The sequence below is a fragment of the Macrobrachium rosenbergii genome, chromosome 42 (genome assembly GCF_040412425.1).
Source record: "Macrobrachium rosenbergii isolate ZJJX-2024 chromosome 42, ASM4041242v1, whole genome shotgun sequence".
In the NCBI taxonomy this organism is placed as follows: domain Eukaryota; kingdom Metazoa; phylum Arthropoda; class Malacostraca; order Decapoda; family Palaemonidae; genus Macrobrachium; species Macrobrachium rosenbergii.
In genome coordinates this window covers 34,671,054-34,686,222 of record NC_089782.1, presented here as the reverse complement: position 1 = coordinate 34,686,222, position 15,169 = coordinate 34,671,054, and the positions used below count along the sequence as shown (strand labels likewise).

Sequence of the window (15,169 nt, the reverse complement as noted above, 5' to 3'; positions counted from 1 at the left end):
ACATCACAATTTTTTTACTTTAGACCTGGATGTGTTTAAGTGTCAAAATGAGAACACTTAAAAAGTATCAGGCAGTCGCTGGTTTACGACTGGGTCCGCTTACGACGTTCCGAGGTTACAACTCTTTTCAAATATATTCATCAGAAATTATTTTCCGGTTTATGACACATGTTCTGGGGTTATGACACGTTGTACGCCTATCTGACAGAAGAAATATGGCTCCAAAATGGCAGAATAATCAAAATTTGGAGGTTTTTTGATGAAAAACCCAATAAAAATGGAGTTTACATCATTTTCAATACACCCAAAGCATAAAAAGCATAAAAAGTAAGGTTTTCTTAGGATTCACGCACTTTCATGAGCTGTTTCCATCTTGAACCAAGTCTGTAACACATAGAGCACTTGCTGAAAGGGAAGGGGCCCCATCACTGGTCTTAAACTGTACAATAATGAAGTCCTTATATAGTAATTAATTTTCGACTTCAAGTAGGTCATGCTTGTTTGGTACCAAGGATAACTGATGATGAGATTACAAGTCAACAATAAAAGTTGAATGTATTTCATGTAAATATCCAAATTTTGACTAACAGCAAATGACAAGGTTTGGAAACATATAACACTTCAACTCAATGGACCTCAACTTAATGGACTTCTGTACTTATCAGCCACATTAATATGGTTATTTTTTGCTGTGCTACAATATTTGATGTGATACACTTTTGAATAAATCTCTTAAATAGAATGTTAAGTGTTAAGTACAAGTTAGCTCTTAGCTGTATGATATCTAAATACTATTCAAGTACAGATAACAATAGAGGGTCTTTGTTACTTAACAGACTGTTTCTAATCAGAAAGCCAGACCCCCAAAATATCTGTTAAGCTGAAGTGTTACTTTTATTATCAAGGACAAAGCCTTCTGGTCAGTCCTATGAAAGTATTTGGCTCAATGGTCTGGTTAAACTACCTAAAAAATAATAATAATGGAGAAGTTTAGGAGGACATTATGAGGCATTCTACAAGTACTGCATTTTGAATTCTATGGAAGAATGTCATTAGCTGGCTTACCTGAATCTCAGACAGTTGTACGGACAGCCAAGGAAAAATCAAACGAATGAACATATTGGCATTTTAATTCTCTGCTATAAATCACAAAGAACCAAACTGAGGAAATCAACTAAAGACTGGCCGACTCGGTAACGACAATACAGCTAGACAGAATTCTGGAATGCTTAGAAGTAATCAAAATATGTAAACACAAAAACTGCCTGCCTGTAGTCGTAACAATACCACTGAGTTAGATTATCACCTTAACCTAAGTCTGATGACAATAACAGAGACTGTGAGGGACAAAGTTACAATATGAAAATGCCTTACGTCAAGAACACGAAACCAACCTTGTTCAATGCGGTTCAACCATTTTTCTCTGATTAGTAAGCACTGTTCCAGCTACTTGTATGCAGTTTACGACAGCTATCTAAGAGTTGAGTGGACTTCCAGTACACTTAAATATGTCACTAACTTCTTTAGCAATGACTGAAAAGATTAAGTTCTGTAAAACATTACCTTTGCATGTGAAACCCCAGGTTTCAAGAAGTCACATTTGAGAGCTTCTTTACTTTACAAAAACTGACTCTCTTCATCAACAGCATACTCAGATTTGAAATGCATTTCACATACCTGAAACAGTTATGAATGGTAAGTCTCTTACACATAAAAATTAAACCATTAACAATGCAACCCTTGCTTTCAAAAGTGAGATTGGTATAGATCTTGTTAACACTGCATCTAATCCTTTATACGGGTGCGTACTTTCCATGAAAAGGAACATACGTTGCTCAATTTTTTAAGGGATTCACAATGGCTATTAAATAAATAACTCTAGTTGTGGACCTATAAAAATCCTGTGGTCCAAATTACTATTATATTGCTGAAGTCTTAACAAATGACAAGCCTCATTAATATTTTAGCTGATCACCCAATTTCAACTGACTGAATTATAAGTGATTTTCCTTTAAACAGCCTAGCATGAAAAAATAAAATATGTAATACATCCTTTATGTCCTGATAGAGGAATTACAACTGACCAGGCTTACTACCAAAAGAAAATGTTTTATCAATCCCTTCCACAGAAAAGTAAAGCAATCATTGCAAACTGTTCAGGCCTTGTACAGTAATGACAAAACTTCAAAAAAGAGGCTGTAAAAAGTAAGTATCCGATTCTAATGGTGCTCACAGTATAAAGAACCAATAGAAAAAGCTACAGCACATTTTTTGGGAACAAATAATTTGTTAATCATAACTGGCATGCATCCCGCTGCTGGTAGTTACTGAAAACAAACCCTAAATACAAAATTCTCTCTGAAATCACATAACTGTATTTACCCCAGCAACACAAACAAAATTCCGATACCCGAATAAGATCATTTCAAAATTGCTGAAAAAACTTCAAGCAGTTTTCAATAAAGCCAAATCTTTTCTTAAAGATAAATTTGTTTTCCATCTGAATGGCATACTTGTCAGGAACTATCAGTTCACAATGTTATTTGTAACACAGGGTTAAAAACACTGTGCCAGTTCTCTCATCATCACGAAAAAACAAAACACTATTTGGCAAGTGGACAAATTATCAACAAACAATATACTAGCATGATAAGAGCCTGGCAAATGTATTCAACACCAGACAAGTTATTATTAATAACTTTTCTTATTGTCCAAAAATTCTAAAAGAAAAATGATCAGCTCTTGAAGGAAGTCTTGAATAATATACTTGTAGTAAATTTTTTAACCCAATAATTAAAGAGTACTTTGCCAGAGATTTTAGAAGAAGAGAACTTTTTATGTGAATTTCATATTTATCATGGCATGTTGGAAAGACAAGAGTTCAATGATAACCTTGGCTATCACTATAAAGGGGAAAAAATGTTATCACAAATACTGTGCCTGTGCTTTTCTTGAACTGATTGTAATCACATACAACTGGAGAACAAGAGTATAATAATTAATTCTTATTAGAGGAAGAATGAATAATTTTTACAGAAATGACAAAATTGTCCCATATTGTCCAGAACCTATGAAGTGTCAGTAAAACAAAGTAGGGTACTGAGCTTATTTAATCCTTACCAGGTAATATACTCAACCTTTCCCCTAGGGATACCTGCCAGATGAGCTCTTGGCACACAACACGATAAGATCGTTAGAGAAAAATGACCTTACTTGCTGACACAATCCTTTACTGAAGGCCATACCTTGGGTACTAATGAAAGTAGAGTATTGAAGTTTCTTGGCCGCATCATCTCTCCCACTCCAAGCTGTACGGCTTTTGCCCTTTTATTAGTCAACAAATTCCTTTGGCTTCTTCCCGCTTGATTGTTTTATTGTCTTTAAACTGCTCTAATTTTCACCTCTCAATTTAGAGCATATCCTTTGATCTGTATGAGAGTCTAGGAATGTGACTATATAGTTTGTTAGGCGATGACAACTTGCGGTGACATAAAAAATTAACTGTGTTTTTTCTTTCTCTCTTCTTCCCAAATATCATGCTTAATGATAAAGTAAATTTCAGCAAGCCCAACCACAAGGGCTGACAGGGTAGCTAGGAGAGCTCGGATACCGTAATCTGGGGTGGCCATCCCCACGACCATGAATACGCCAAAGAAAGTACCAACAATAGAGAGAAGGTACTGAGCACCTGATACAATCTGTCTATTGACACTTTTTAAGTCCTCTGAGACGTCACCCAAATATGCACTGCCCTTGTTGAGACAGACGGATTCAACCATTTTATTGTACTCCCGATTCTCCTGTTCGGCTCGGAGTTTTTGGATGCGGGCTTCAAGTTCTGGGTTTCTAGGCGGAGGTTCGTATTTGGGAAGAATAACTTCGCTTTCTTCCAAGAGCTCATGCACCCTTTCCGGTATACCCCTCTCTCTCATCTTGAGATGACACCACTTGATTTCCTGGGTTGTGAGCTTTATCTCGCCGTAGGAATTACCACTTGAAGACAATTTGTCTTTGATGCTGTCCAGCGCTCCAAATGTTGTACAGAGCTCTTGTAAGATTTGAACAAATCTCTTTGATGGAATGACAGTGATGTGATCCATGACTGAAATATAATCCTAACAGGCCTAAATCTATTCTAAAATATTGGCACTTCTTTACAGGAAGAGTTATGATTGCTTGCAAATAGATTGCTTCAATATCAGCCTTATGATACTAGCAATAATAATAACGTATACTAGAGGATTTCCAGGTCGTACGTTTTTGTACAGAAATTATTTACACATATGTTGAATTTATGATAAGAATTATAACTTAATAATAAGAAATTAAACCTTCAGAGATACAAACAAAAACACTTACAAGCACCTGAGATTAAATTAATATAAGGTTCATACAATTATAATGCTAAGATCACTACTTTTGGGGCAAAAGTCACAGAACTTGTCTAAGAAACTATATGACACTGGGCTGCTCTGAAATGCTTATTCAGCTATGATTCTGTACTGAAAGCAACAAGTACAACGAATCATTTCCCATAACCGGCATTTTTCTCTAGTTGCTCAAACTGCAGCCTCATAGCCTTTTCCTTCTCTTTGTAAGTGTCATCAAGCAACTTTAGTTTTTCATCCACATCCCGCTGTACAGCTCCAAGCCGGGCACTGCGATCAGCTCTTTTCTTGGCTAACAGTTCCTCCTGTAGAAAATATATAAAAAAACTTTATGAAAAAACACAATAGAAGAAATGGAAAAAACATGTGTACTTTCCAGTTACAATCAGTTGTAACTAATATTTCAGTGAACGCACCTTCTAATATTTCAATGCAAACTATGAGACCAAAGATTAAAAAACAGCCCCTTGAAAAATCTGTACATTTATGGACATCAATAAATATTATATATTACAAAATGCTCCAAACATGTGTTCAGTCTTGAAGGACTCTTAGCTCCCCTCTGATAATCTGGGGCACTCCACACCAAAACTCAGTGAAGCATCACTGAAATTTAAATTTTTCTTTAAATGCTGTATATTACTCTTTCAAACCTTCCCATAGCTGGTGAAAAAAAGGATACCCTACTCATAAATCAACAGCCACATTACAAACAAAACCAACAAATGTTTAGTTACTTACAGTATTAAATTGTTTATCAGTGGCAAGGGTATCTTCGCACATATGCAGAGCTACTTGGATATCTGCAATGGTTCTCGGAAGATTGTCATCTGATGATCCCACAATTTTCTCAATCTAAAACAATCAAGGATATAATATTTTTAAAATTACAACTGGCTTTTTCACACAAACTCATCACTTTAAAACAGCTTTAAATGTGCACCAGCTTCAAAAGCAGAAGAGGAGTCCTCCCTTGTTTTAGGCACATCTGGAATCCAATTGTAGTCAAATCATTGAGCACTGCCTGAATTACTGCAGAAGAGAGAGCAAGGTCTGGTTGAAGGTCATGAAAATGTTTGTAAAGTGATGGATTTATAAAAGAAAAGTTTTTTACAGCCATCACTTGATGACAACCTGAGTAACTACTTAGGAGAGGGACTCTCACCAGTCCTACAACATACAGTTAGGGCCTCTGGAGCAAGACAAACCATTGGAATTAGGAGTGGAATGATCGGAATGTCTTTAGGATTACCAAAAGGTCACAAAAACATACAGGTACCTTGTTAGTAAGATTATGACTTGTACCCCAGAGTTCCACTCTAGAAGGTAATGATAAAAAGGTTATGAGAACGAAGGGGGAGTCAGGGGAACTCAAGAGCTTGAGAGGAGATAATCTGACTAGTAGTAATTTGTTTTGCCAATGTCATCTGTAAAAGACCAGTGCTAATATTTGCTCTCAAATCCTGAGCATTAAAAAACATGGACAAGGTCAGGGCATAACTTCATGCAACTGTCTTTCAGTGGATGACAGACAGAACCAAAACAACTTTGGAACCTGGATCAATTTGAGAAGTTTCAGGCTGCACAGCAGTTTGAAAAGATTTTCACCTCAATGTTATTTTTTAAACCCAGAAAGGCCAGACCATTTGATGAACTATAACCAACCTCGATATGTTCACTATTTATAATATACAGTATTTACCTCTTGTTTTGTGTATAAGTTTTTCATTCAAATTGCTGAGTGCATATTTAAAGCTACTGTAAAGTATAGAAATATTTTTTGTCAACTCTTATTTAACCCTACAATGTGCATAGTGTACTGAAGATTTCCCTTGGGAATACTCAATCTTGAGTGACAATCTGGAGCACAGGCAAAAGAGAGAGAGAGAGAGAGAGAGAGAGAGAGAGAGAGAGAGAGAGAGAGAGAGAGAGAGGATTTAATGTACTGTCTGACAGTTTTCCCATATTCCAACTCTTGAGTCAACTTCTGAGTTCATTATTTGTTAATTATGTTTCAGAGGAGTTTTACTACAAGAGAATGCATTGTTGGCTAAATGATAAGGAATCCTCAATGTAGAGTTAATTTTAGAGAATCATTTTTTTTGGTCTGCTGACTAAGTGCACAGATGAAATCAAAATACTTTACAGTACTTGTTAAAAAATGAACACACTTACTTGTCCTTCCTTGATTTCAGTTATAAGCTCTAAAGACCGAAAAAGTTGTTCAACTTCTCTGTCCCCTCGTTTTTCCTAGAATCAAATTAAACTGCATTGATACTCATACACAAATGCATAGATTAACCAGAAAGCACAAAAATTTTTATCATAAATTAATATTCTACGAGAATGAAATATAACAACAAACTTTTAATAGGTAATTTGTATTTTTCCTACGTACAAAAACCAGAGCTTTTTATAAAGGAGTATCCTCAATGTGAGCCGGCATGGTTGTTGAACTTGGAAACAAGGTCATTAACTCGTGGTTATGGGGGGAGGGGTAAGTAGGAGAATATCCCTCACTCACTTTCCATCTCTAATCAATTTTCCACTGGGGCAGAGCAGGGTAGTTGAGGTGGTATTACAATAAAGGGGCTCTGGGTTTATATATCAAGGAAAAATATAAATTACCTTAAAAACTTATCTGTTCCTACAGAAGTACAAACCATCATCTTTTACACAGGAGACTTACTCCTTAGGTGGGAGGCCATCTCTGACAACGGACTGGAGTTGAATCCTACCCAGGATTGTCATACTCCTGGTTGGAAATGCAGGCAGGGGATGCATGGACTCCTGTAACCTCCAACTTAGTAAGGAAAATAATTCTGGTGACTCATGAAATCCCCTGTACAGGAATTCAAGTCAGTAGGCAGCTAAGTCTGGCCTACACCATATGACAAGTTCAGAATAAACTCTACCTTGCCCACCCTGCCACCTTGTCAAAAGAGGGGCAGAGGGGAAATACATCTTAAGATCTATACTAAGACTGGGTATTCTAAGTATAGATACTTGTACCAGGTCCAACTCCAGCATGTACTCCAGAAGGAAGATGGGAAGAAGGTGAGTTCACTCACTCCACACTTACACCCCGACTTACACAAGCTGAGCAATGACCAAAGGTCACTAGGAGGAGGGACTTGAGGGTGATGAGGTAAAGGTTGTCTTACTATGCAAGAGGTATCATAAGCTTATTTTGTTCACCTCACAGAGACAAAGAAAGGGTGTTCCTGAAACTTACTGGTTTGCCTTTACTAATGAAAAGGTGGCTACACTTTGGTCGCAGAGACTGGGCCCTTTTCAAGTAGCATCTTATGGCTAGACCAGGCACAACAGCATCTTGTCTGGGTTAACATCATCAAAGGGTTAGAGGGAGGGAATCGAGAAACTTTTGACTCTATTGTCAAGTGCTGACAGGTTCTGAGTTTTTGCCAAAAACTGAGGCGAGAAGGAGAAGGAGAGGGATACCCCATCCATCTGAGTGCAGTACTAAAAGAGTTAAGCCACGTAACTTCTCAACCAGAGGGAAATGAACAGACAGGGCAGGGAAGGGAATACGGGAGGAAACAGCCAAAAGATTCATCAGTGTCAAAAGTGAAGAATAACTCCCCCCACCATCAAAGGACACTGGTGAATGCCTTTGACCTTCCTCTGTCTAGTAAAACCAAGCAACATACTTTTATGAAAACACAAAGAGGATATATTACAGCAAAACACACCTGCTTATATCCATCACACTTTGTGTGTTCTAATCCATGTTGGAAAAATGATGCAAACATTACACATAAAACATGACAAACAATGAAAGAAGCTCCAACTTGATGTTCAGTCAGAGAGCAGCAACATATCTTGACTAGAAAAGGTTGAAGAAAAAGTGCTGGTTTATGGCATGAGAAGGGGACTTCGCCACTCACCCACCTAACACTGAAAAAACCACCTTGTTAGTGTTACGTTTGTGACCATTTCCCGCTTGTACTGAGGAATATTTCTACATTTAAGAGATGATGGTTTGTATTTCTAGAAGAAAGAGCTACTGTACTGTATTATTTTTCTCTTGAAACGAGAAGTGATTCAATCAGTAAATCATCATAGGAAGAAAAGTGATTTTATACATACTGAAAAGTACTGTAAATTAATTACTCTTACAGTATATACTATGCTTAGGACAAAAATACAATTATCAGCATCCTACAGAAAAAACAAAGTAATAAACAATATGTTATACCTTATTATAAACACCAAATCAAAATATTTAACTAACAGATTATTACAGTTACCTCAACTCACCTCAAATTCCTTCTTAAAATAATCAATTTCACCACGTAAAAATGGCCGATGGTCAAACAATCTTGAAAATACCTCATTCACATCTGAAAGAGACATCAGGTGTTTGTATGGTTATGTTGTAGTGAACTTAATCCTTTCCAAAACATGGGAATATCTATTTCCTAAAGTAATTTGTATTTTTCTTAATTTCCCAGATATACTGTATGAACCAGAGCCTTTTATGTGGGAAAATTCTCAAGTCCAAGCTGGAAACTGTTGAAGCATGATAACATGGTGGTTAATTGGTGGTAAGAGGTGGGTTAGAGGAACCTCCCACTCATCTGTCAAATGCCAGAATTTTTTCCTAGGAAATATACAAATTGTTTTAAAAATCTTATATTTGTTCATATACAAATAACAGTCACTGCTTTTTATGTAGGAGACTTACTACATACTTGGGAGGAGTCTCTCACATGATTGGCATGTTTCCAATCATGACAGGGAACAGTAACCTCCTGTATAATATGGCATATGGATGCAAGGTTGATGACCCACTGAACCAGTAAGACATATCTGAATGCTCACTCTACGAAAACTTGGGAAAACCAAGAGCTTTCCATAAGAAAGAGGAGCACAAGTTTGAAGGCAGCTAACATTTTGGAGAATCATAAGCAGACAGGTTCAGATAAATAGCTTGAGGCCCCAAAAGGGAGAACAGAAGAAGTCACATCTTACAAGGTGAAGTTCTAAGATAGGGTATTCAACTGCTGAGCCTACACACTTTGCAGACAGCAAGGCTAGCAGAGATACGGTCTTGACTGTGAGATCTAGGTCCAATGCCTCCCTCAAGGGGTTGATCTAACACAAGCAGCAGAAGCAGGCTGCTTGTGCTCTACTTAGTGTCTCCGGGCAGACAGGAGGTAGGGATGACTCTATCCCCTCCATGTATACAGCCCAGGGACTGGGTACTTATGGAGCAAATGGGTTACTCTGACTCAACCACGAGAATTTCCAAAGGAGCAAGAGAGGATGAGTTGGAAGCACTTCCAATATCCAAGTGGGCTCAGCCTGAAGCTATAAGATCACCCACAGGTGTTTGAGAGCCAGCAACCCCCAGAAACTGGGAAGGAAGCTCACTCGAAGCCCTATGGGACTTCTTCCTTCTATGAGAGAGGGAGTAGTTGAGGGAGAGGAAGAAAATGATACGCTCAACAAGGAGGAGGAAGAGGATGAAGAAGAGTGTCGGAGATGCTTCTCCCCTTTTCTGAATTATGGGTTGCTCATATCCAATGCTGGCGGGCAGGTCAAGGAAGGTAATGTTGTCATCAGAGCTGCATTAGCAGGAGGGTTTGCTACAAGAACCACCACTAAAAAGAGTATCCCCCTACTTAGTAAGTACCATAAGATGAGCTTCAGGGAATGTTCAGAGAATAATCAAATTGTCTGCAGATAGTTCACGGATGATGAATGCTTACCTGGAACATCAGGAAGATTAACAGGAATGGTAGAGGGTGATCAAGGAGCTTGGGTCTGTGTCTCAACCTGGGAGACACCTGCCAAAACACCTGAATTGTCACCTGAAAGAGAGCAGCAGGCATTAATCCTACCGCAAGTAATCCCCAGGGACTGAAATAGAGTAGTACTTCTACCAGGTAGTGGAAGAGGTACAACACGAGCAGGGACAAAGGAACTGGTCGGATTTGGCAGCATCACACAGGGAGTGTTCCCTCCCAGTGAGGCTGGCAAATGCTTCCTATCTTTCTTTGTTTCATACCATACTTCTCCAACGAAGATCCAATGGAAAGGAAGACCAACCAGCTCACTCCCTGCAGGGAGAAAGTACAGGTGTATGATCTACCCCTGCAGAACAAACAACACTTGCAAGAATCAATAGTTAAGGGGTATGTGATGTGACAACAAGGATGCCCATGCCCCTCACAATATCTCTGGTCTTGTTTTCTCTCATTCAAAACAGTAAAGAAAAACAAACCACAAAAACATAAACACAAAAAAAAGTGCTCAGCAATGGCAGGTGAGTGAAGGGTGCCCCCTAACTCACCTCCCACAACCACCAGTTAACCATCTTGTTATCAAGTTAAATGACTGTTGCCCAACTTGCGCTGCTGCACGATACTCCTATATAAAATGCAATAGTTCTGTAATTTTTGTGGAGGAAAGGAATTTAATATGTCAGATGGATAAGGTAGTTATACTTAAATTGAAAAAACAGATATTTAAGCAAAACAATTTATGGTAATTCTACAGCAGAGCTCCACATGGAGATATGGTCTATTAATTAAAGTTTTTGACTAAACAGTATAAAAATGGGTGTACATAATACAGTACCAGTGAGATAATTTGAGAAATCCATCAAAATAACGTGGGAAACTTACTGTCTTTTGTTTATGTTTTACATTCATCCCCAAGGGGCTGGTACTAAACATGGCGTTCCGTAAAGCTTTTCTGGGTAAAAATCTAAACAAAAGATGGTATATTTCTCACATTATTTATGTTAACTTCTCAAATTATCTCACCTAAACTGCATCATATAGAAGAGAACATAGGATTTAGGCCAAAGGCCAAGGTGCTGGGACCTATGAGGTCATTCAGTGCTGAAATGGAAACTGACAGAAAAAGGTTTTAAAGGTGTAACAGGTGGAAAACCTCGCAACTGCACTATGAATCAATTGTTAGGAGAGGGTGGAAAGGAAGATGGAAGAAGGAGAATATGAAGAGAGGTACAGTAAAAGGGAAGAAAAGGGTTGCAGCTAGGGGGCGAAGGGATGCTGCAAAGAGCCTTCAGTAATGTCTACAGAAACTGCTTCACATACACCCTTTTTTATATTAGGCTATTTATTAAAAAAAATTCATTACTAAAGAATATCTACTTGCAGGGATCTTCTGTACAATTACGAAAGTTACTTCGACTAGTTTTAACTAGTTGAAAATTGGGATAATGTTCGTTTCAGGTCCAAACATCCCATCAAGTACTCCGGTCCTAGTCGTTTAAGACATTAACATCCAAAACAAGGTAAGACGCTATGTTCATGGTATTTACCGTTATTTTTTATATTTACCATCATTATTTTACATTTTACGTACATCCCCAGGGGCTGGTACTATACACAGCACCCATTTTGCACATAAACGTACCTATGGCCATGAGTTTTGGAAACTTTACAACGAATGATTTCCAGTTGAAATCTTGAATGGGACAACTGAAAACAATAAGAAAACTGTCGAAAAATATGTCTGTCATGTGGTGCTGGAGTTCAGACCAGAAACGAACTTTTACCGAAAATTGCAGGTAGCCTAAATATCAGCCTAGATGGGCAGAGGTTATAAAAAAATAAGGGTAAAGATGTGCTTATAAAGCCCTTGTGCTTTGACTTCGCAAACAATTCCCAGGGACTTAAACCACACTTAAAACATAAACCGTTGGACATAGTAACGGACGAAAACCTTTCTAATTTTACTGGTAAATAAGCTACATGACTTCGGTTCATATTCACTTGGTCCCTAACCTATACTTCCTACAGAATAAAAATTCACAATTTTTAAAAGTAAATGGTATTTCTCCTAATTATAAAAACCTGAGGTCCTTTACATTAGGGAATTATTTCCAGCTCAGCTGAAAGTAATTCCCTAATGTAGAGGACCGACGTTTGTATATCGTGCAGGAACAAACAAAAAACTGCCGTTATTCGACCACTCCCAATAACAAATTAGCTGTTCGGAGAAATAAAAGCACCACTTTTTTCCAACAAAGATTATATACATATTATTAAGATCTTTCGAACAACGTCAGCTTACAGCAGAAGGCGGCCATGCAATGAGAAATGTTCGCAGTGTTTTAACAATAGATTTTGGGTGATGAAAAAAGACACAAGATAAACAGTGCTATAAATTCTCTTAAAATTTTATCAAATCACACTGTCACCAATAAATATCGGGGGTTAAGGGTAAACTAAAGAGGAGCGGTGACAGGTTAGCTCACCTTTGGCCGCCGCTGCCATGTTTGTTTACATCGACGGTCTTGTGAGAGCGTCATCTTCATCCGGATGATAGAGATTGACTTTGTTTCTCGAAAATGTCACTTAAAAGCTGCTAAAACTGACGATAATAGGTTAAATTTTGATTTAAAATTGATATTAAATGTATTAATATAATATTAAAATACTTAAATTAAGAATATATTATATATAGTGCATTCAAAATGAGAACTTAACGGAAGGCGATCAAGTAATCGGATAAACTCAAGTGTCATATGATGGGTACGTTCTCAATCGACTAATTCCCAAGTAATGAATCATATGCTTTTTGCAGAAAGATTTATGAAATATACATTATATAATTTTAAAACCTTTTTTTTTACTGTGGATAGTTGGTGGAATTGGTTGTCAAACTTTATCCTATGGCGTAAGGTCCAGTCAGCATGACTCAGAAAACGTAGCTTCATAAAGCACCAAAAACTCGGCTGAGATGTGCCAATATAATTTCCGCTTAGAACTTACATAATAGCCGTAGAGCGTAAATCTCTTATTGAATATATCCAAAAGATGATAACTCGAACTAATCACCGGGAAAGTGCGTCCAACTGAAAGCTGGTGAATCATGCGATTGAGGGAAACTCCGTCAATAAATGATGAATGAAAAAAAAATCAACAGGGATGTTTTAATTTCAGAAATACACCACCTTCTTACCAACAGTGATGTCTTCGAGATCACACGGAACAAAGGCGACTGGGATATTGTACCTGGGCAGTGCGTGCTCGTGAATAGATAACACAATGATATTCTTACGCAACAGCTTTTAATAGCGGCCAGTACGAAAAAACCAAGGTGATTCGCTTCTAGTTCCAGCTTCTTAACATATTTAATATTACCGAACTTTCGAGCAGAATAAAGCAGTCAACCCGTTTACGCCATATTCAGTCTATAAACCGATACTTTGGGACTACTTTTAAAAATCTGTACATTAGCAGAAACTGTAAAAATAACTTATCACGGTAAAGCGATGTAGAATAACTGTTAATATCACCAAAAAGCACTGGAATGTTATACATTAGATGTTCAAGTACTAATATTTAATTTAATCAGCCATTGCATATGTGGCTTAAATCATGATAAAACTTACGGTTTACAATCATTGCTTATCTCAGTAAAAAAAAAAAAAGTGTCATAATTTTGAGTTTAAAAACAAAGAGACAGATCAAGGAAAAGCAAATAAACAGTTTGGGAAGATTTCCTAATAATTTCTGGAAGATGAGAAAGAAGCTGCTGATCCTACAAAACCCTCAGTAAGATAATCCAAGCATTCTCAATTGAATTATTCTATACAAAGGAACCTAATTCAGAAAAAAAAACACGAATTCTGGTAGGCCTTCGCCCAGAGGCTGGGCGCTGACAACTGGAAGATAAGAGTTGAGGACGTTGCGTTTTTCGCTCCAACACTCGAGAGATGCTTTTTCACTTTCTCCCCTTAACCGAGAACTCCTGTGGTCAACGGCACAGAGATCTGCTGATGGTTTTCGCCAGAAAGATTTACCAGTATGCTCTCTCTCTCTCTCTCTCTCTCTCTCTCTCTCTCTCTCTCTTGTTGTCGAAGCATTTCTCCGTCTCTAATCATCTCGTTGTAAAGCCTTCTTCATGAATGCGGTCTCATTAGTACTAGTGAGTTAAATAATTAGGTGTTAGGCAGAAATAAAAAGATTGAAATTTTAACAGCTTAAAAATCTGATTTTGCAGTTTCTTCTATTCTTATAACTTCGTACATTCATGTAAGAGAAAGAGAGAGCAGAGAGGGACGAAGATAAGTGAAATTCAAATAACGAGAACGAATAAATGCAAATAAATAAACTAAGCGTTGACCATACAGATAAGATAAGCATCAGTTGAGAATCTTAGGAAATCATCCAAAAATTTTATTCATATTTTCCATCAGTTACAGAAGAAGAAGAAGAAGAAGAAGAAGAAGAAGAAGAAGAAGAAGAAGAAGAAGAAGAAGAAGAAGAAGAAGAAGAAGAATCCAAAAAAATTTATCAGTTTTACCATCAGTTAAAGAAGAAGAAGAAGAAGAAGAAGAAGAAGAAGAGATTCGTTAATCCTTCCTATAATTACTGTTATGTCATCCTAGACCTCACTATGTCTGTTTTCCTTAACAGCAGAAATAAAAGAATATAAATCCATTTTATCTATCTTAGCGATCAAAGAACCACACACACACACACACACACACACACACAGAGAGAGAGAGAGAGAGAGAGAGGAATGGAAAAGTGATGAATGAGAGAGAGAGAGAGAGAGAGGAATGGAAAAGTGATGAATGAGAGAGAGAGAGAGAAGAAAAGAAAAAAGAGAATGATGAGTGTGTGTGTGTGTGTGTGTGAGAGAGAGAGAGAGAGAGAGAGAGAGAGAGAGAGAGAGAGAGACCCAGTTAAATGCCTGAAAGACCAGGGTAATTAAATATGTTCACGGCGGAAACCAACTGCGGTCTGCGACCATTCATAACGAACGCATTT

At 37.6% G+C, this 15,169-nt stretch overlaps 2 protein-coding genes across 4 annotated transcripts; both read right to left on the bottom strand.

Moving 5' to 3' along the window:
* Positions 1-1,115: 1,115 nt before the first annotated feature.
* LOC136828238 (transmembrane protein 199) lies at positions 1,116-4,100 on the bottom strand. The gene has a single exon (XM_067086084.1). It carries the CDS (start codon positions 4,098-4,100, stop codon positions 3,498-3,500), a length of 603 nt encoding a protein of 200 aa, XP_066942185.1. The 3' UTR covers positions 1,116-3,497.
* Muted (biogenesis of lysosome-related organelles complex 1 subunit 5) lies at positions 1,116-12,901 on the bottom strand. 3 transcript variants are annotated; one of them, XM_067086087.1, is made up of 5 exons: positions 12,646-12,901; positions 8,670-8,752; positions 6,564-6,638; positions 5,130-5,243; positions 1,116-4,693 (listed from the first exon to the last, which is right to left on the bottom strand). In XM_067086087.1, exons 1-5 carry the CDS (start codon positions 12,662-12,664, stop codon positions 4,526-4,528), a joined length of 459 nt encoding a protein of 152 aa, XP_066942188.1. In that variant the 5' UTR covers positions 12,665-12,901; the 3' UTR covers positions 1,116-4,525. The 3 variants fall into 3 exon arrangements, with proteins under 3 accessions (XP_066942188.1, XP_066942189.1, XP_066942190.1); XM_067086088.1 differs by having other exon boundaries at positions 12,462-12,666; XM_067086089.1 differs by lacking the exon at positions 8,670-8,752 and having other exon boundaries at positions 12,646-12,762.
* Between the last annotated feature and the right edge of the window lie 2,268 nt (positions 12,902-15,169).